The 21,905-nt window shown below is 40.7% G+C and overlaps 1 protein-coding gene across 1 annotated transcript in view; it reads left to right on the top strand.

The window, feature by feature from the left end:
* Nucleotides 1-21,905, top strand: part of Deptor (DEP domain containing MTOR interacting protein) — a 140,570-nt gene that overhangs the window by 63,390 nt on the left and 55,275 nt on the right. The window contains exon 4 of the mRNA XM_027949714.2: nt 9,603-9,781. Within this exon, the coding sequence (XP_027805515.1) occupies nt 9,603-9,781 (179 nt within the window). The remainder of the gene's footprint in view (nt 1-9,602; nt 9,782-21,905) is intronic.

Below are 21,905 nucleotides of genomic sequence, written 5' to 3'. Positions count from 1 at the left end.
TAATCTCAGTCTCTTTATAACATAAAACCAGTACTAAAACATTCTTGGTTTTCTTCCAACTAATTTAAAACAATAAGCAAAGAGGAAGGGATATTATCTGTCAAAGATAATACTTTCCATTACTGTTTCTTATGGTTTCTGCTTAGTTTTTGTCACTTGATAAGAACATGTTTGTGGAGCATCTAATGTATACCTCTTCTCTGAGTTTAGTTTTCTAAGAAATAAAATCATTTAAGTCATGGTATCTCACCTTTAAGAGCTTCTAGTCTGGCTGGAGGGAGGGGTAAAAATAGCATATTGAAAATTGAACCAGGCATGGTGGCAAGTGCCTGTCATCCTAGCAACTCAGGAAGCTGAGTCAGGAGGATTGCAAGTTCAAGACCAGCCTGAGCAATTCAGTGAGATCCTGTCTCAAAATAAAAAATAAAAAGGGCTGGGGATGTGGCTTGATGATAAAGCACCCCTGGGTACAATCCCCAATATAAAAAAAAAAAAGAAAAGAAAAAGAAAAATTGAGCCGAGTACAGTGGTACATGCCTGTAATCCCAGTGATTTGGGAGACTGAGACAGGAGGATTGCAAGTTGGAGGCCAGCCTCAGCAATTTAGTGAGTCCCTAAGCAGATTAGCAAGACCCTATCTCAAAATAAAAAGGAGTAGGAGCACTGGGGAGATGGCTCAGTGGTAAAGTACCTCAGTGGTAAAGTACCCCAGGGTTCAATCCCCAGGACCAAATAAACAAAAAATTGAGATGATATGTATGTGTGTGTATATATATATATACACACACACATACATACACATATACATATATATACATATATATATAGCCTTAGGACTTAATCAGGTTATTTAAAGCGCAGTTGCACTATCTCATTTTTTTTGTACTATTGATTGACTATCCAGGGCTACTCCATCTTTGAGCTAAAGCCCCAGCCCTTTTTATTTCTTATTTTGATACAGGGTCTCACTAAATTGCTGAGATTGGCCTCAAATTGGCGAGCTTCCTGCCTCAGCCTTGTGCATCACTGGGATTACAGGCAAGCCCCACTGCACCAGGTCGTTCAGCACCTTGATGTAAATGAGCACCGGATGCCCCTCTGCCTTTCCCTCAGGCTGCTGCAGCCCCTCATCCCACAGGACTGATCACAGGGAGCTGGACCTCAGCCCTCCTTTGTCCCTGAAGCCAGGTTCCCTTGCCTAGTAAACATCCTGTGTCACTGCACCAGCAGCCCTTGTTTTCAAAGACCAGCTCAGATTTCTCCAGGGAAGGGTAAAAGAGAGGGAAGAGCATGAGGAAGGGATACAGCAGAGAAGGAATCTGTGCGTGTAGTGTGGAGAGGGGTGAAGGGAGGAGCAGAGACTTGGTGGTGGAGTGTGGAATGCTGTTTTGCCCTCCCCGCTTTGCTTTTCCAGTATGCATTGCTTTTACTCATAAATATTAACGGAACAGCTTTCTGTTTACTGGTTCTTAACCTAATTATCATGAAAATTATATCAATTTATCCATATAACATCTGTTTTACAGATAATGGCATAATACTTAAAAATACCAGTACTTGGGTAAACATGGATATTTTCCTGTTCATCACACAAGTCAATATTAGATGTTCAAAACTCTTTGTGGGGAGCATCCACATCTAAATGTATAGTTTAAACTTTGGAAACTAGTTTATTATATTGGGTATAGAAATATAACCTTTTTTTTTTTTACAAGGTGTAGTGGCACACCCCTGTAATCCCAGCAGCTGGGGAGACTGAGGCAGGAGGATCCCAAGCTCAAAGCCAGCCTTAGCAACTTAGCTAAGGCCCTAAGCAACTTAGGGAGACCCTGTCTCAAAATAATAAATAAAAAGGGCTGGGGATGTGGCTCAGTGGTTAAGTGCCCCTGGGTCTAATTTCCAATACCAAAAAATGAAAAAGAAATATAACAATTTTTACTTACATTTTGTCAGGAACCACACATCTGGCTAAATATAAACTTAACCTTAATTTAACTTCTTGATTGATAACATTTTTCCCAGTTATAAATGTAGTACATTTTCTTTGGGGCAGAATTTGAGTAATAGAGAACTCTATTTGGCAAAATTATCCATAAACCACCTTCAATCTTTGAGTGAATTAATTTTTCAGTTTTAAAGCCAAATAACAGTTATCATGTATATAAATAATTGATTATTGTATTAACTCATGACTTTTTAACTCTTTCCCTAGTTTCCGCTCCTGCGCACCATTCCCATATATTCTCATTTTATATAGGGTCTGTTCAGATCTTTTGAATTTTTTTTCAATGTACAACGAGATTGCTATCAGCTTGTTTCTATTCCTGTACTGGCACCTAAATGTAGCAGTTCCTTCTATTGTATGCTGCCTTCCCTTTGGTTAATGTGAGTCTGGGAAATCTGACTCAGATATAGATGCAGGAAAGGTTGAAATCAGTTCACATGTGCAATCAGCCTGCTGAATGCTTGCAGGAGACAAGAATGATGAATGTCAAAACATGTGTAGAAATGGTTCTATACTTTGAGGAGGAATTATTGTTCTTGTCTATAAAAATAATACAAAAGCTTCATTCATTTTGATGCAAAGAAAGTTTTTTAATCAAATAATGGCTCCATCTATAAAACTTATATAGTAGTTATCATCATTGTCAACACCATCATCATCATCATGGCTAAAATGTATTCAGTGATGGCTAAAATGTATTCAGTGTTTGCTGATGTTGTGCCAGGCATCATGATTTTTATGTCTCATCACATTTAAGCTCACAATTCCCTGAGTTGGCACTATTATTACTCCCATTTTAAAAAAAATATTTTTTAGTTGTTGATGGACCTTTATTTATTTGTATGTGGTGCTGAGAATCGAACCCAGTGCCTCATGCATGCTCGGCAAGCTCGCTACCACTGAGCCACAACCCCATTACTACTCCCATTTTACACATGAACAAAGAGAGTCAGACAGACAACTAACAAGTTTGCAGAGTTCAAATCTGTCTGATTTTAGACCATCGTACATGTGGACTCGTGGACTGAAATGTCATTATGGAACTAAGGACTACACAACTGTTCATAGCAGCATTATTCATGATAACTAAAAATGGGGGAAAAAAACCCCAAATGTTTACCAGTTGATGAATGGATAAGCAAAATGTGGTATACCCATGAAGTGGAATATTATTTGGCAATAAAAAGCATAGTTGGTACAATGCAGATGGTCCTTGTAAACATTATGCTAAGTGAAAGAAGCTAGTCACAACAGACCACATGTGGTATGAGCCATTCATATGAACTCTCCTGAAAAGACAGATCAAAGCCAGAACACTGATTAGTGTTTTGTCTAGGACTGAAGAGATGGGGAATGACTTAATGGGCTTAGAGTCTCCTACTGGGGAGATGAAAATGTTGTAATGTGGATTGTGGAGATGGTGGTAAAAGTTGCACATATATTTTTTAAAAAACCACTGAATTGTGTACATGAAGTGGATTAATTGTATGGTGTGTGAGTTATATCTGAATAAAATTGGGAGGAGGAGGAGTTGACATCATTTCATCCTGGTAGCCTCTGCTTCCTCCTCCTGAAGCTCTGTGGCACTAGGTAGGAAGTCCAGGCTGCCTTGCTAGGCAGAGGAGCACCACAGAGGCTGACCTCCAGCCCTGGCCACCCTCTGCATGCAGTTGTGTGTTACTCCAAGCCAGAGCCATCCAAAACTAAAAGATGATTGAATGATGGTTGTTTAAAACCGCTGATTTGAGGGTAGCTTGTTATCAAGCAAAAGAGGATGGGGACCCATTGTAAGTCAAATTCTTGCCTTAACACTGTGACTACATAATAGTAACAAAATCAAATCCCAAGAAAGACTGGGCCTTAAAAAGGGGAACCGGGATGGAGACATTTACTTGATTAAGGGGAAATGAAATAAGGAAGAGTCAAGGGTGGTAGGGCATGTTTTAAATGGCAAGCTGAAGCCACCCAGGCTGCCTGCCAGCTGCTCTCTTTCCTGAAGCTCGCCTTGGCAGAAGCAGCTAACCAGCCACTTGTCCAGAGTCTACCATCTCCTTGGCGGGAACTCTAGAGGACTGGCAGATCTTGATTCTGGAGGGAAAAATGACACAAAGTAACCCCATGCACTTGTCCTCCAAAACCCTGAAAGGAGAATCCCTGAGCTGCAAGGGGCAGAGTCATTACAAGCAAGGCTAAAGGCCAGGAGTCTGTCTGCAGTGGAGAGTGTCAGCAGTACAGACTCATTTCCCCCACCCACTGGTGCTGGGGATCAAATCCAGAAATTTATGCACATTAGACAAATGTTCTACCATGGAGCTACACTCCCCCACTGGAACTCTCTTGATTCGCCTCATCTCCAAATAGAGTCATCCTAAGGGGGTCATTTTATTTCTTTCTTTATTAATACATGTGCTCACTGTGTTGTCCAGGGTGGCCTTGAACTCATACTCCTCCTGCTTCAGCCTCCTGATTAGATGTGATTGTAGGAGTGCCCCACTATGCCCAGCTGTAGGTTTCTTAGGGGGAGTCCTGGGGATTGAACCCAGCAGGGCTTAACCACTGAGCTTCATCCTCAGCCCCTTTTTATTTTTTGAGGCAGGGAATCTCAGTTACTTGGGAAACTGCGGCAGGAGGATCACAAGTTGGAGGCCAGCCTCAGCAACTTAGACCCTGTCTTAAAATGAAAAAAAAAAAATAAAGGACTGGAGATATAGTTCAGTGGTAAAGCACCCCTGGGTTCAGTTCCCAATACTCGCCCCACCAAATGGATGATGACAGGAAATGCATAGAAATGAGTTTAATTTATTCATTCAGCCAAAATTTTTAGTAAACCTATTATGCTAGGAAACAACCATAAACTACATAAACAGGGTCTCTGCTCATCAAAAGCTTACAGTCATGGGAGCAGGCGATTCCCCAAGGGCTCAGGAAGTGGCGTGGTCCAGATTTGTAAGAAGCAGAGATTTCTCAGAAGATATAATGTTTATAATGGCAAAATTGAGGTTAGTTATCCAATTTTTTTTGCTCCATTCTTTGAAGGTCAAAGAAATGAAGGAAGGGTGGTATTTCTTTTTCTTTCTTTCCTATTTTTTTTTTTTTGTGGTGCTGGGGATTGAACCTAGGTCCTTGAGCATTGCGAGGCAGGCACTTAACCAACTGAGCTATATCCCCAGCCCCAGAGTGGTGTTCCTTATTGGGACATGCACATATGAATCCTAGATTCTCATCACCAGTGCAGGCTCCTAGGTCTGGCCACATGTGGCTTTTTTTCTGTGCAGTTTATTTCCAGCACCCTCCACCATTCGTTATCTTGCCCTCAATACTTTCTGAGCTGTGTGATGTGTTCCTGTGTGTGATGTTTCACATATTATCACCACTTTCTGTTGATAGGAATGTGTCCCAATTATCTATTCCTGCAAAGCAAATCACCCTAGAACTTAATAGTGTTATGTTTTTCTGATTCTATGGGTTGGCGTGGTGGTTCTTCCAGTCCTTTCTCCAGGGCTTGCTCCTGGAGGGTCGGCAGGTCCAGGATGGTCTCATTCACATGTCCAAGAGTTGGTGCTGGCTGTTGCCTGGGCACCTTGGTTCCCCTCCTTGGGCCCTCTCCTTCTCCAAGAGGCCACCTGCTCTCTTACATGGTGGCACTGCAATGGAACAAAGGAGGAAGCTGGCCAGGCCTCTTAAACTTCACCTTAGAAGTCTCTATAATGTCACTTCCACTGCATCCTGTTGATCAAAGCGAGTCTCAAAGCCAACACAAGTTCAAGGGAAGTTGAAACATACTCAGCCTCTTGATGGGAGACACAAGGCAGTCACAGTGGAAGGCAGGTGAGAGGAGCTGTGTGGCCTCCGTGCACTTGATCACCTATAGAATGCCTTCATGATTCTGACACTTGTGTTGCCCTTCACCTTCTAAGAAGGGGCTGGCCAGTATTATATTAAATAATACTTAAATAGCTCTGAGCTCTTATTGCCCACCCCAACTCAGCTGTTATTAACTCCAGGCAAGCAGCCTAGTAACTACTTCTCAGTATGAACAAAAGTACAGAAGAGGATTGACTTAGAGAGGGATTTAAATAAGAAGTGTTTAAATGAGATCATCCTGAATTAGAAGATTTTAAATGAGAAATTGTAGCTTTTATAAATTCTCTTTATATAAAATTATATTTATATTCTTTGAACTTTTAGAGTCCCCCCCCCCCCAAAGACTTTTGATGATAGCAGCAACCCAGTGAGAAAAGTAGAACGGGCGTTATTTTCCTTATTTAATATGTGTTTGGAGGACACCGAAGCAGTGAAAAATGGCATGTGGTAGTCTGAATTTGGGTCCCAAGACTGCTGCTTCCTAATCCTATGCCCTTCTGTGACTTGTATTTAGCAAACTTCCTAATTCTTCTGGGAAGAGCAGAGGGAGTTTGAAAGAGTTTCTCTTTCCATCAGTTCATAGCCTTTAGGAACAAGGTCGTCATGTCCTGGTGTGGGCATGGGGGGGGGTTACTTAAGTAGTGCAGGCCTTGGCATTTACAGTGTCTTTTGCATTATAAAGTCATTTACTCACATGTGATTGTTACAACAGCTCTGTGAAGGTGCCATTGTACTCCTGAGGAAAATGAGTCTGGAAAAAAATAAAGAGGGCTTGCCTGATGTCTCAAAGCTGCTAAGTGGAAACCTTATCTGATTCCCAGACCAGTGTTCACTCTGTAGCATGGTTGGGCTGCAGGTCAGAAAGCACCGAGGATGGACACCATGTGGCACTCAGGTGTACTGTGCAGTTATCCCTTACAGTGAGGGCTGTTGCGTGGTTTTCCTCATCTGGATGAGAACTGCATTTTTCTTGTGTAGATGCAGAGGAAGCTGGATTACAAAGATCTCTAAGGTTTCTTCCTGCTCTAGAGTGAAGTGGTTCAATTTGTATTGCATATTATTGTTTGAAAGGAAACGAAGCTTTTTAAAAGAAAGACCAGCTTTCATATGGAAGACAGAAATTACCAGGCACAGTTTTACAAAAGAAGATGATACAGCCTTGTGTTTGGTATTTGACCTTGGTATTTGACGAGATTCTGTTTTTCATAAAATTTTGTGGATGAACATGGACCCTACCCTCCTGGAGCTTATATTGAGTAATCCTTAGTCTGGAAATCACACGAAATGCAGGGAAAACAATGAAAAGATTCTAATAGAGACCTGTCAATAAAGATGTGAAGGATAGGAGTTAAATAAGCATGAAAAATGAAGGCAAGATGGGGAGAAGCAGGAGGGAACATTCCAGCATTCAAAGGCCCTTTGGAAGATAGAGTATGGGATGTCTGCGGGACTAAAAGAAGGCCAGTGTCCCTGAAGAAGTGAGAGTGATTACTCATTTAATACTGGGGATTGAACGCAGGGGTGCTCTACCACTAGGTTACCTCCCCAGCCACTCTCCACCACCACCCTTTAATTTTTTTTTTTTTTTAATTTCAAGACAGGGTTTCAGTAAGTTGGCCAGACTGTCCTCAATCTTGTGATCCTCCTGTCTCAGCCTCTCAGATCTCTGGGATTATAGGCTTGTGCCACCATGCCTGGCTACAATGATTCTAGTGAGACAGAGGGCGGGATTTTGCATGCATTATAAGCCATGTAAACGACTTTGGTTTTTATTTTAAAGGCAATGAGAAGTCATTGAAGTATATTTTCTTATTTTTTCTTTTTGGTTCTGGGGATTGAACCCATGTACTTTACCCGAGAGCTACATCCCCAGCCTTTTTTTATTTTTAATTCTTTTTTTTTTTTTTGCAGGGGTAAGAGGCTACTCTTTATTTTTTATTTTGAGACAAGATCTTGCTGACTTGCTGAGGGCCTCACTAAGTTGCCCAGTCTGGCCTAAAATTTGCAATCTGCTTGTCTCAGCCTTCTGAGTGGCAGGGATTACAGGCATGTACCACCACACCCAGCTCACTAAAGTATAATTTCAACAGTGGCAGGACATTATCAGATTTGAATTTTTGAAAGATGATTTTAATTACCATATCAGGATGTAGGTATATAAAGTTGGGTTGAGAACAAAAGCAGATAGATAGATACTCTAAGAAAACACCGTCATTATTTCAGTTAAAGGTATTGGTGTTTTCGGTTAAGGTGGTGGCAATGCAGAAAGAGAAGACCTAGACATACATGAGAGAGATTTAGGAAATAAAATCTGCAGTTCATCTGACAGATTGTGGGTGTGGGAGGCTGGTAAAGATGTAGGTATTGGGGCTTTTTTTTATTATTACTTTTTCCTGTTCAGAGAGTGGAAGCACTCACTAGCACAGAACCTGGTTGGGAGGAAAAGAAAGGAGCTCAATTTTTGTTAATTTTGAGGTGTCTTTTCAGCATTTATATGGATGCAAATGACTGGAGTTGGGTGTAGAGACCCTGTCTGGGGATGTATATTTGGGGATCTTTGAGGCACAGATAGTAACTGAATCTATAAGGATGTTAGAGTTCACCCAGGAGATTATGGAATGAGAAAAGAAGTATTTGGGGTTTGAATATCAAATGATTCCAGCCTTTACATTAATGCATAATGTATTATTCCAAAACTTAAAAGTTCAGGGAGATGAGGAGAAACCAACACAGATGTGCTGAGAAAGAGGTGGGAGTGGAGGAACAGGAGAGGAATATAAGTGTGTTGTCACTTTAGCTGGAGGAAGTGGTCAGTAGCATCTAATGGTACTTATGTCAACCTTAAAGAAGACTTAGATTTGTGTTACATTGTGTCATATTTGCATGCATAGGAGAATGCTGATGGCCCCAGTGAAGCGATTTTGAAGGGCAAAATCCCAAGGAGTAGAGAAATGCTTAGGAAGCAAGTTAGGTGAAGATAGGAAGATTGTAAAGGACTGACTTATGTAGCAATCTTAGCTCAGGCTACTTTAGCAAAATTTCCATAGATTTGGGTGGCTTAAACAAACAACAGATGTTTGGGAATTTCAAGATGAAGGTGCCAGCAGACCCTGTATCTGATGAGGGCTTGCTTCCTGGTTTGAGGATGGCTGTCTTGTCATTGCATGTTTGTATAGATAGAGCAGAGAGAGAGAAGCATGCTGTCTGTGTCTCTTCTTGCAAGGGCACTAATTCCATCATGAGGGCTCCAGCCGCATAAACTACCTTCCAAAGACCCATCTCCAATCCATCACATTAGGGATTATTCAGCATATACAAAGAATTGGTGTGTGTGTGTTGAGGGGGGGTTACAAACAGTCTACAGCAGAAATCTTGTTAGCACAGTGATTTGAGAAATGGATTATGTCTTTAGGAAAGAAACACTAGCCTTTTTAGAAAGGTGGGATGGGGCTACTACTTTGCAAGGTGACTATCTTGCATATCATCTATGAATGGTAAAGTCTTAGATTTTATTTCCAATTTTTTCCCTTATTGCCAGAAGAAAATGCATCTGTTCACTTCTGAAGCAGATCCTCTCTTAGAATTTACATTTGTGGCAGCACATGACAGCCAAATCTGTCTGTCTGACAAGTGCTGTGATACTTCACAGAAGTCTATGATTTAGGATTTCAAATGAGCTATGCTCCTTTTGTGTTGGTTTGCTTTATATTTCTTTCCCCTTTTTTTCTCCCAGGCTGATGGCCCCGGAAAACACACTCTTACAACCCAGGGAAGAAGAAGGAGTCAAGTATGAGCGTACCTTCATGGCATCTGAATTCCTGGATTGGCTGGTTCAGGAAGGTGAGGCCACCACAAGAAAAGAGGCTGAGCAGCTTTGCCACCGGCTTATGGAGCATGGCATCATACAACATGGTGAGTGTATTGATTAGCATTTGCTGCAGTAACAAACAACCCCATAGTCTTGTGATTTATAACAACAAGCACTTTTTTTTTTTTTCTCAGTCATGGTTCTTTAAATCTGTTGTACCTCTGCTTGGGTATAACTTGCTTGTCTGTAAGCTGAGAGTCAATTTCAGATATGTGTATCATGCCTTCTTGTTCTGGGACACAGTCTAGAGGAACATCCACTGCCTGGGGTATGTTGTTTTTACAGATGACTGCAGAAGCTGAAAAGGACAGGCAGATTCTTGAGATGCTTTCAGAAGCTTCTACTCAGATGAGAATGTAACATCACAAACAACTCCATGGCCTAGGGAAGTAGATATCTTGGGAGGAGAAAATGAAATTTTTCTGAACCATGATACAAGTAGCCACAGTGAAGGGTTAATCAAAAGAGACTTCATAAAGTTTTCATTTTCTTTATAGGGCTGAATCATAATGATGCAGTATAACCTATTGGTTCAGAGCTGTATCAGTTACCTTTCGCTACATGACAAATTATCCTAAAATTTAATACATAATGTATTATTCCAAAACTTAAAGTATCAAACAACAATAACTTTTATTATCTCACACAGTTTCTGTGGAATTTAGGAGAAGCTCAGCTGGGTGGTTCTGGCTTGGGTGCCACCTGAGGTTAAGTCAAGACATTGATCAGGGTGATAGTCATCTGAAGACCAGCCAGGCTGGAGGACTCACTTCCACAGTGATTCACTTGTTGCCAAACAGGTTGGTTCTGGCTGTTGGCTAGAGGCTTTAGTGCAACACTGTGTGGACTTCAGCAAGCTGCTTGAGGATTCTGGTGACCTGATAGCTTGGCTTCCCCCAGAGAGGGAGGAGCCAAGAGAGTGAAAGGCAGAAGCCACAGTGCTTTTTCTAACTGAGCCTTGGAAGTCAGACTCTGCCATTTCTTCAATAGTCTGTTGGTTACATGGTCAGCCCTGTTCAGTGTGGGAGAGGAGGCAAGGATACCAGAAAACAGTGACCACTGGAGCCATCTTGGAGGTGGGCTGTCACTAATTATAGCCTCCCAAATCCCAGCCCCACCATTTACAACTGCTTACCTTCCCCTGTCTCGAAAATTGGGATAACCTCATAGGGTGGCTGTGTGAATAAATGGATAGATGTAAAGCACTTGGATCAACACCCTGCTCTTAGTAACTGCTTAGTCAGTAGCTGTAAGATGGAGGCTTGGGGCTGGGAGGAAAGAAATCGGAACAGGACAGCATTTTGCCTATAGGCAACATGAGAGGTGATCCTTGAGTTACTTTTTCCCCGCTTCCTTCCAGGCCTACATAGGATTTCTATTCCAAGATTAGGAATTATAGACTTGAAATAAACTTTAGAAATTATTTGGAGCAATGTTTTAAAACATGCAGATTACAACCCCTTCGTGGGTCCTGAAATAAGTTTAAAGGATCATTTCTAGCATTAAAAAAATTTAAAAATAATATAAAATAACTTTAAATAAACTAGGCTCTTTCTAATCAAAGTATGGTCCATGAACCTGCAGTATCACCTGGGAATGTGATGGAAAGGCAGAATCTCTGACCCTACCCAAGTCCTGCTGAATCCAATCTGAATTTTAAGATGATCACAAAATTAGAATGTATATTAAAATTTAAGAGGAACCAAATTTGATTTAACTAGAAAAATAATAGGGTATACTTTATAAAATAAAGATAAATAGTTTTTGCAAATTTTATTTTAGATAGGTATACACTATATAAATATGTAGATAGTATAGGTACTGCATGTTCTGTAGTATCTACATTATATGTATATGTACTATCTATATAGTATATATAGATAGTACAATATAGATATAGATATTTATGTAGTATTCAAGCATGTATTGAATTGCAACCAAAAAGCACCGTGTGTTGGGGTCAAATGCTTGGAAAGCCACTGCTATGGAGGCATTGACTGGAGTGGCACTGGGCGTATCCCAGGTGCTTTGCTCCCATGTGCTACTGCCACACTGAACTCACAGCTGTGGATAACCTGCCTCCAGTGGAGCTGAGTTCACTGAGGGAGGGAAGATGAAAAGAAAGCATGGTGCCAGTATGGTCCCTGGACTTCAAAGGCTCAAAGGCTTGTTGGATGAGAAGATGGTTATAGAAGCAATTAGAGGACAGTAGAAGGTGTACCATATATTTTTTTCCATTTGTTTATTGATTTTACATGGTGCTAGGCACTGTTCTAATCATTTTACCCTTTATTAATTTATTAAAACTGACAAGATAGCTATTAATCTTTTAAATATTATTTCATTGTGGTAATTAAGAACACTTAATGTGAGATCTGTCCTCTTCTTTAAGGGTATAATACAGTATTGTTGACTATAAGACAGGTATTCTTACTATCTCCATTTTATAGATCAGGGAATGAAATCACCAGTAGGTTATATAATTTGTCAGAGGCCATTCAGTAGTAATGTCCAAATGGACATTACTGCTGGTAGGTGTGAACTTGGAGTTGGTTGGAGTGATGGTGTTTTCCCGGTGAGCCATGGTATGTTTGAGTTACAATTGGTTCTGCCATCTTTGCTCAAGCAGAAAACTTCAGGTGATAACCAGGTTCTGTGAGAAAACCAGCCTCTTGTACTATGATTATGACTTCTCTCATGACTCATACTGTGCATGAGAGAAGATAGAGGATGTCATGAATTGTTTCCAGATGACTTCAAAGGAATGACTAATTACACCTCAATTACAATGAATTTTAAATGCTACAAACATAAGTGCCATAAAGATGCAATGCAGGGCTAGGGATGTGACTCAGTAGCAGAGCACTTGCCTAGCATGCACAAGGCCCCAGGATCAATCCCCAGCACCACAAAACACATACATACATACATACATACATATAATGTAAAGGATAAAGTTAAGACTTTGATAGCAGATCTTAACCACATCAGTTTGCATTCCATGATTTTAGGAGCATTGAATAGTCTGTATAGCAGCTGGACTCATTGTATACAGCACAGCAATTCATTGCTGGATTGCTAATTTAGAGTTACAGAAATGTAGCCATCATATCTGTATATGTTAGGGCTCATGATAAATACCAGTTAGTGTCTTAAACTAAGTGAGACCCTGTCTCAAAATCAAAAAGAAAAGGGGCTAGGGATGGAGTTCAGTGGTAAAGGGCCCCTGGATTAAATCCCCATTACCAAAAAATAAATAAATAAAAAGTGTTTTCATCAATTGAAACCAGTTGGTATAAAAATCAGGCCCACTTATGAAACCTTAACTAGCTTCACCTATAAATGGTGAATGACATTCTATTATCAAGGCAGAATTTGTTAGTCACGTAATTCATTTGCATGCATATTTATGTTATGTGTTATGTCTGTGTGGATATATGTATATACTAATTTTTGGTACTGCAGATTGAACCCAGGATGGCTTTTCCATTGAGCTGTATCTGTAGCCCTTTTATTTTCCGTTTTGTGACAGAATCTCAATATAATCTTGTCAAATCCTCACATCAATTCTGTGACATTGATATTACTATGACAGTTTTACAGGAAGAAATCTGAGGTCCAAGCCTTTAACATATTTTTCCCAGGGTTGCTTTGCTGACCAGTCCCTGCTAGGCATCCATGCCTTAGAAAGAGGCTTGCCTATGTCCAGTAAGCATGTAACCAGGTGTGGCTGCCTGGCACGGTGGCAGGAGCAGTTTTTAGCACAGTGTCTAACTCTGATGGCCTTCAAATGCTAGCTCTTGTATATGATCTGATCAATTCCAAATCATAGCTAGCATTTATAGAGCTCCTACTGTATGCTAGCAGTCACTGTTCTAAGCCTCTATGCCTTTACTCTTTTATTTCTCTGCATACTGAGTTAGTTATCATAATCATTTTCATTTTGAGATGAGGTTAAGTAATCTTGCTGAAGATGAAAGCTAAAAAGTGATAGATTCAAGATTAGGGATCAAGCCAGTCTAGCTTTGGAGGCAAACTCTCAAATACTAAAGAAGATAGGGTGCTAAATGTAAGTCATAGGGCACTAGGGGAAAAAAATTCAACTTTTATTATATTAGCTCGCACAACCTGGCAGAGGTTGCAACTATAAAATACCGTTAGCCCATAAAATCTAAAAATTCCCTTTCTCCAAACAATGACTAGGTGCCTTGAGATTTTTGTGTAACCTTTGCAAATGGGATGAACACGCTTCTTTACTCATATTAGATACCCACTACCCCCAGTGCCTTAGCTGCCGTCCAGCTATCTCAGCCTTAAAAGGAGGGAGATGGAAACTGGATAATCATGTGGGTAAACTGCTCACAGCTGCAGCAGCTGACCCTGGAAAATCAGGCTATTGCTGCTGTGTCCAGGCGTATAATTTTCTCTTTTAGAACTTTAGCTAGAGCACTTCAACAATTTTAACACTCCAGAAAGCCCTCTTTCTTTTTCTTTTGTTTTAAAAAATGTATTTAGATAACATTGTGCAATACATAAAGTAGTTTCATGTGAATTAATTTTTCCAATCCCCCTGCTGCCCCAAGGTAGTAATGATTATCCCTTCCCCTGGTGGAAGAAGGTTGCTGAGACATCTACTCTGAAAGCCATAAAGAACTTGGGAGGATAGATGCTGTCAGGAAAGGACCGAATGAAGGAAATAGAAAGCAGAGGCAGCTCAACAGTAACCCAGGTTTATTCAGGACAGAGCTGCAGTTGGGGGCCCAATGGAGACTGAGATCTGTCTTCCACTGAGGTAGTGACAGGGGAGTAAAAAAGGAGGGGATTTTTGCAGTTAGGCCTTTACCAGGGGGTTGTCAGGGAAGAGTCCATTCAGGTGTTTTTCAGGATTTCTCAGTCCCAGATAACAATTTCCTTTCTTTGCATGATAATGGAGGATTGTCTGGAGGACTGGCCAGGCTGCCACCACTCTGGTTCTAAGATTGAGGCTAAATTTCCAAATGGCATCGCCTGTGTCAAGTTCGTCTTAACAAGTGCTTGATCCTGACAGGAATCAATGGCATCTTTCCAGTAATCAAGGTCATTGACAGGGTTCAGCTTAAACCTGCCTAGAGAAAGACAAATAATGAAAAGAAATGAAAAAAGGAGAAAGGGAAGGCAGGAGAGAAGATGGGAGGGAAGTAGAAGGGAGGGAAGGAAGGAAGGACTGATGAAGGTTAAAGGTAAGATTGTGTAGGGGAAGAAAAATAACTTTCTACCCTTTGTGAGTTGTTTTTTTTTTTTTTTTTTTTAAACTGAGAATTGAACTCAGAGGTGCTTAATCACTGAGCCACATCCCTAGCCCCCCCTTTTTTTTAAATTTTGAAACAGGGCCTTGCTAAATTGCTGAGGCCTTGAACTTGAAATCCTCCTGCCTCAGCCTCCCGAGTGGCTGGGATTATAGCCATGGGCCACTGTGCTGTGCTCTTCATGAGTTCTTCACTGGATTCTTGTAACAACAGGAGAAAAACAAGTTTAGTAACATGCATACCTCTTGTATACATGGGAGATAACCCGGAGAAATGAGTGGACTTCTAGAGTAGATCTCAAAGGCATAGTTTAAACTTTAGACCTAAATACCATCCTTATCTGAAACAAAAGAAAAAGAAAAAAAAAAAAAAGGCAGTGAACACCTGGCTAAATGAAAAGGCCAGGCTGTAGAGCCAGTGCAAACAAAGTAAGGTTTGTTCAGTAGATTTAAACCCAGGCCTTCTCCATTGGCTCAGAGTCCCTCCTGGCTTAGTCATCCTTCCCTGTGCAGAGGGAGACATGCTTGTGCTTACACATGGACGGTTCTTTTATAAAGGGACAGATTTTCCCAGCTACTGCTGTGCCTGCTGATCCTAAAATAACTAACTCAAAATAATCCTCATGGCTGCCTCTCCCTCTGGAGATGTCCTGCATACTCCCTGGAACGCGTCTTCCTTGCTTTACTCCCAAAGGCCTGTCTCCCCCGCCCCCCACCTCCACCCCTTGATTGCCCCCATTCTCCCTTGAATATGTATCTGCTTTCCTAACTAAACCTCTTTCTCTGCCTCTGGGGGAAAACAAAATTCTCATGTCAGAGAGGCATGTTCTGAGGTGGGATACTGTCTCCTGCAGTCATATTTTGGGATAGCATATTGTTTCCTACAGTGGTATTTGGGGATGGCATTTCCTGAGCATCATCAGTCGCAACGTGCCCAAGCCACTGAAGAGAAGCTATTCTAACACTTGACAAAATGGTGAGAAAATGGTAAAGGAATCTTTATTCAAGACTCCTGCAACGGAGGCATTGTGGTAGGGGAGAAATGGGTTTAATTCTGAGCAGAAAAGGACAAGTGAGGATTTATAGCATGATGACGGAGTCCCTGGAGGGAAGATCACTAGGAGGAGACATCACTAGGAAGGATTTTTACTAAGCTGTCCTTCCAAGTTGATTTTTTTTTTTTCTTTTTTGGTACTGCAGATGAAGCCCAGTGGTGCTCTACCACTGGACTGCATCCCCAGCCCTTTGTATAAATGTTTATTTTGAGACAGTATCTCAAAATAAAGACCAGTTGTCCAGGCTGTTTTGAACTTGGAATCCTCCTGCCTCAGCCCCCCGAGTTGCTGGGATTCCAGGTGTGTCCCACCTGGAAGGCCCAGGGTTGTTGCTAAAGGCAGGCCAAGGACTCACACGTCAAAGATGGGAGATGAGGACCATGAAAAGATACTTCAGATACCAAAGGTGGGGGATTCTTGCTGAAATAGTTTAGCAGGATTCTTTGCTAAGACTGGGATGGGCCAGCCAATGACAACAGGATAGGGATTGGGAGAAACAACAGCAGGGTCAAGGCTGAGTAGAAACAGGGTTCAAGGAAGCCCGACTGAAGTTTGGTGGAGGAGAATTTTTGTCAGAGCTGACCTATCCTTGCTTGCCTACCTGCTCTTCCTTTCCACAAGGCCCTCTTACTCAGTCTCTTTCTTTGGCATGCGGTGACCTTTTGCCACTTCCACCATCAAGAAATGGAGATTTTCTTCCATTACAAATGGAAAAAAATACACCTTTTGTTACCCTTAAGTAGTGCCTAGGTGTTTTTAGGATAGAGAATTTTTCTCCATCTTTGTATCTCCAGTGACCTGGACTTTATATATATTAATTATCCCTTGACCAAAATGCTTAGGACAAGAAATGTTGCAGATTTCAGGGTTTTTGTTGTTGTTTGTTTGTTTCTTTTTGTTTCTGAGTTTGGAATATTTGCATAGACTTTATCAGTTGAGCATCTCTGATTTAAAAACCCCAGTCCCTAATGTGTACACACACACATACACACACACCAAAAAAAATAAAATAAAATAAACAAACAAACAAAAAAATCCAAAATGCTCTGAAATTCAAAACTTGATGCTCAAGGGTTTCAGATTTTTGAAGCATTTCAGATTTGGGATTTTTAGATTAAGAATGCTCAACTTGTAATAGCACTCAGTAAAAATGTATTGAATGAACAAATGATAATATTGACCTTTTGTTGAGAACTTGACATTTGCTAGGCACAGTAGATGTTTATACCAGCTAGAGGTCTTTGAATATAAGCGGTCCCAGTCATCCCAGAGTCAGTTAAAGAAAACACTGAAAAAGCAAGCTACTCTAAGAAGAGGAACCAAAGCAGCTACCAGGAACCAGTGTCTACGTGGTAGTAGTCTATCCCGCCAGCCTCCTATGGCCAGATAAATCTGCTCTGTTTTCTGTCTGTTCAATTACTCTTATGATGCAGATTTTCTAGAGAGGAACCCAATTGGCTGATTCTGGCTCACTTGTTCCTCCTACCCTTGGTCCTGAGTAGGCAGGACACTTTGATTGACAGACCTTCTAAGTGGGATAGATGGAGTAGTTGCATCAAAACCAAAACAACAACAACAACAAAATGCAAGCTCTGTTACTACAGGGAAATGAATGCTAAGCAGGTGAGCACAGCAGCAGATAAGCTGGTTTAAAAAATTTTTTTTTAATTACATTTGGCTCTAATCTTGACAAGCAGTCAATACACCCGATACTGTCAGCTTATTTCTTTTGATGAGGATGTTGAGGAAATTGCAAATGATATAATCATTCTTACCCCCAATATATTAAACTTTGAATTAAAAAAATTAATAATGGGTAAAATATTTTCTCATTCTACTTTCAATATTTAATGTTTCAACCCATAATCAGCCACTATAATCTAATTTTTATTTTCTCAATTTAGAATTTCTAGGAATTTTCCACTGTTCTCCTTCATGTGTTTTGGCTGTTTGCCTTTTTGTTATAGCTGAATCCAAAGCAGAAAGCAAAATAGACAGCCAGAAATTTGTTGTAATATAAATATAAGAGAACAAGGTTGCTTGGAAAAGTCATGCACTTAGACTTTAGCACACATTATAGTGTTGGTTTTGGTTAAAGGAAAACAGACCGGTCACTGTATCAGATCTTAACTTTTTACAATGTGTGAAAGGACTAAAAGGTGCCTACTCTGTATAATTGTCCAAAAGAAAAGTGGTATACATGGAACAGAAGTGTTTCTTTTGTGAAGTGTCATAACTGTATTTCTTTTCTCCTTGACATTAGTATGGTTTTTGTCAGGGGTCTATAAATTGATCCTCTAGATTCAGATCATGTTTGGCTCTCAGGCTTGTGTGTCTGCCCTTTCCTGCCTTGCCCCTGACAGCTTGTCACCCAGTGTCCCCTGCATTATGTAGTTCTCAGTTTACCCAACCATGCACTATTTCCAAGAGGAAATCTTTTGCTGGGAATCAAACCCAGGGCCTGATGCATGCCAGGTGAGCCCTCAACCACTGAGCTACATCCTCAGCCCCTATAAGAGGAAGTCTTAAAACACAAGCACATATGCTGGGGATATAGCTCAGTTGGTAGAGTGCTTGCCTTGCATGCACAAGGCCCTGGGTTGTAATCCCTAGCACCACGGCGGGGGGGGGGGGGGGAAGAAACAAAAAACCAAAACAACCACAAGCACACAATCTTTCTACAATTCAAATAGAATCAGCTATCTGTATCCTTGGTGTCTCACCGGTAGATTCAACCAACCATGGATGGAAAATATTTGGGAAAAAATTGAATCAGTATTGAACACATACAGTGTGTCATCATTCCCTAAACAATATATTTTAACAACCATTGACAAAGCATTTACAGTGTTTTAGGTATAATAAGTAACCTAGAAATGATTTAAAGTACCCAAGAGGATGTGTGTAGGTTATGTACAAGGACTATGCCATTTTTATATGAGGAACCTGAGCATGCATGGATTTTGGTATCTATAGATCCCCATAGGTACCAAAGGAGAACTGTAATATGGGAAGTACATAGTCTACTATTAAGTGCTTAGCTTGGCCTTATGTGATAATTTAAGTAGTCAGATGGGATTAAGTGATCGTTTTTAGTGGGACATGTAAGTTGAATTCTCAGGTTTACTGGAAAAACATACTAGGATCTCTCAGGTGTACTGGAAAGTTCAAAGTGTGGATTCTGATAAGATTGCCCCCTTTCTTCTTGGTGGAGGAGGACTGTGATGTTAAATTCCAGTTACTGAGCTTGACCACAGCCCCCAAAGAGGCAGGGCTCAGGGGGACAAAAACTTGGGATCCTTTCCTTTAAGCAGTGAATTGTTCCCATACTTTCCATCACAGTTCTTTTTTCCTGTCTTTGTATCTTGTGCCAATCTGGGATGAGTGCCTTGGGTCAGCCTGACCCAGCTAGGAGGTTGAGGGCTTAGTCAGGGATTCTATCGGGGACTCAGGCTCTCTTTGGCAGAAGACTTGTAATATTTATTCTCGCAGCCATCCTTGTCAGTCTGCTGTCACTTCTTCCTCTAGAAACTCTCCCACCAGCCTTTTGTGGCCTGATTCTGAGTGTCTTGCCATTTTACACATTCTCTCAACTGATAATTCCGTCTCATTACAGCTGGGCTGTCTTTCCTGTTTAGACCTATGGTTCTTTGGAAAAATTGCTCCTACCTTCCCCCTCCTTGTCTGATGCATAGTTCCACTCCAGCTAGGAATGGATAAACAAGCTCAAGTGTATGAATCTCTTGGAGTAAATGACCATACGTAAACTCTGATGAGTGCAACTATGAAATGATTAGGTTGAAATTTACAAAGGCATTATGCATGCACAGACCCACACATTGGTCCTGCTTATAATTGGATAAATATGTGTTTTTAATCTTTATAACCAATTTTGATTTAATTTTAAGTACTATTTAAAAATCATTTGTATGTTATTTTAAATTAACATAAAATTTTAACCCTAACATTTCATGTAGTGTTTTTGTTTTATTTTGTATTCTAAAAAGCTTCCCTCTTTCTTTCTCCTGAGTGTTGACATTTGACCCAAAAAAGGGCACACACCCTCACCTTTCCTTCCAATTGAGGAAGATCTGCAAATCAGGATTTGGTTGTTTGGTTTTGGAGGTTTTTTTTTTTTTTGTGTGTGTGTGTGTGTGTAAGCTGGGGATAGAACCCAGGGCTTCACAAATATGAGGCACATGCTCCACCATTGAGCTACATTCCTAGCCCCAGAATCTGTATTCTTTAAATTTTATTCCAACCATGTCCCCAGCTATTTCCCAGGTTTTGGTCAAATTGGAAGTTGCTAAAGGCTCCATGCCCGCAGGGAAGGGGTGAGTGCTGATTTTGCCTCACTGGCTCACTCCTCTCTCTCTAGTCCTCCAGGTTGCTTAGATCATAAACTCATGGAAATTCCTATTGAATGGGTACATAATGTGCTTCCTCAACAAAATGAGGGAAATGGGATGGGAGAGAGGGAGAGAGAGAGAAAAAAAAACCCCACCAATGCTCTTAATTATTTGCCTTTAAGAAGCTCAGGACAAGGGTTATCTAATGCAGGTGCAGTACCTGTTTAAAGGGATGGATGTTATTTGTTGGTTGATTGGTCCATCCTTATGGGAGAGAAGCCTCCAAATCAGTGCTACCAAATGGAAATATGACACAAACCACAAGTGCAGTCCACATGTGTAATTTTAAAATTTCCTAGTAGTCACAGCAAAAATGTAGTAAGAGGTTAAATTCATCTTTGTAATACATTTTGAATCACTATCTCTAAAATATTATCATCTCAAAATGGAACTAAAATAAAATGTGAATCTTGAGTGTTACATGTTTTTCATATATAATCTTGAAAATGCAGTACTTATTTTATACTTAACATCAGATTCACCATATTTCAAGTGCTCAGCAACCACATGTGGCTAGTGGCCACCATCATAAGGAGTCCAGTTCCAGACCTTTTGGAAACCAGCACAGGGCAGGGTAGCATCCTCTTGAATGCAAGTTTAATTTTTCAGTCCTTTATCCCAGGAATCTTTCTTCCTCTGTGGTTGAGACTATGGAGAGCTGTATTTTGCAGTTCCACTTTGGAACTAAAGAAGTGGGGGACCAGCCCCAGAAGCAAAAGCAAATGTTCTGCGGGTGCTGCACCTGTTTAAATCCTCAGCACAATGATTCCACAGTCAAGTTTCCTTACCCATTTTATTGATGAGGAAATGGAAAAGCACAAAAGTATTAATTACCCCAAGAAGACACAGTATGTGAACGGCAGAGACAGAAACACAACTATAGCCAGGAGCAATGGTGCACGGCTATAATTGCAGTGACTCTTGAGTCTGAGGTTAGTAGATTCCAAGTTTAAGACCAGCCTCAGCAATTTAGTGAGAGACCCTGTCTCAAAATTAAACATGAAAGGAGCTGCTGGGAATGGAGCTCAGGAGTTAATTGCCCTATGTTCAGTTCCCTATACCATAAAAAGAAATAGACCTCCAGTGTCTGACTTCACCGTCCAAGTTCTAAGTCATTATCTCTACGATAAACAATTCCTGTGTTTGTTGAGGTTCTCATAAAGAATTGAAAACAGTGTCCTATAAAACTGCCAGTGTATGGCTACAAGACTAAATTTACACTCAGTTCTATGCTATCATTTGTATCTTAGAGTCTATTGAGGTTTGATTTTATATTTTTCTTTTTATTCTTATCTTTAATTGGGGGGGGGCGGGGCTCTTTACCACAGAGCTGCCTCTCCAGTCATTTTTACTTTGAAAAATTTTTTAGAGAGAGAGAGAGAAAGAGAGAGATATCTTCCATTTCCAATACCAGAAAAAA

This window comes from Marmota flaviventris, chromosome 15 (genome assembly GCF_047511675.1).
Source record: "Marmota flaviventris isolate mMarFla1 chromosome 15, mMarFla1.hap1, whole genome shotgun sequence".
Classification (NCBI taxonomy): domain Eukaryota; kingdom Metazoa; phylum Chordata; class Mammalia; order Rodentia; family Sciuridae; genus Marmota; species Marmota flaviventris.
The sequence above is the reverse complement of the archived record's forward strand: the minus strand, read 5'-3'. Positions and strand labels throughout refer to the sequence as shown.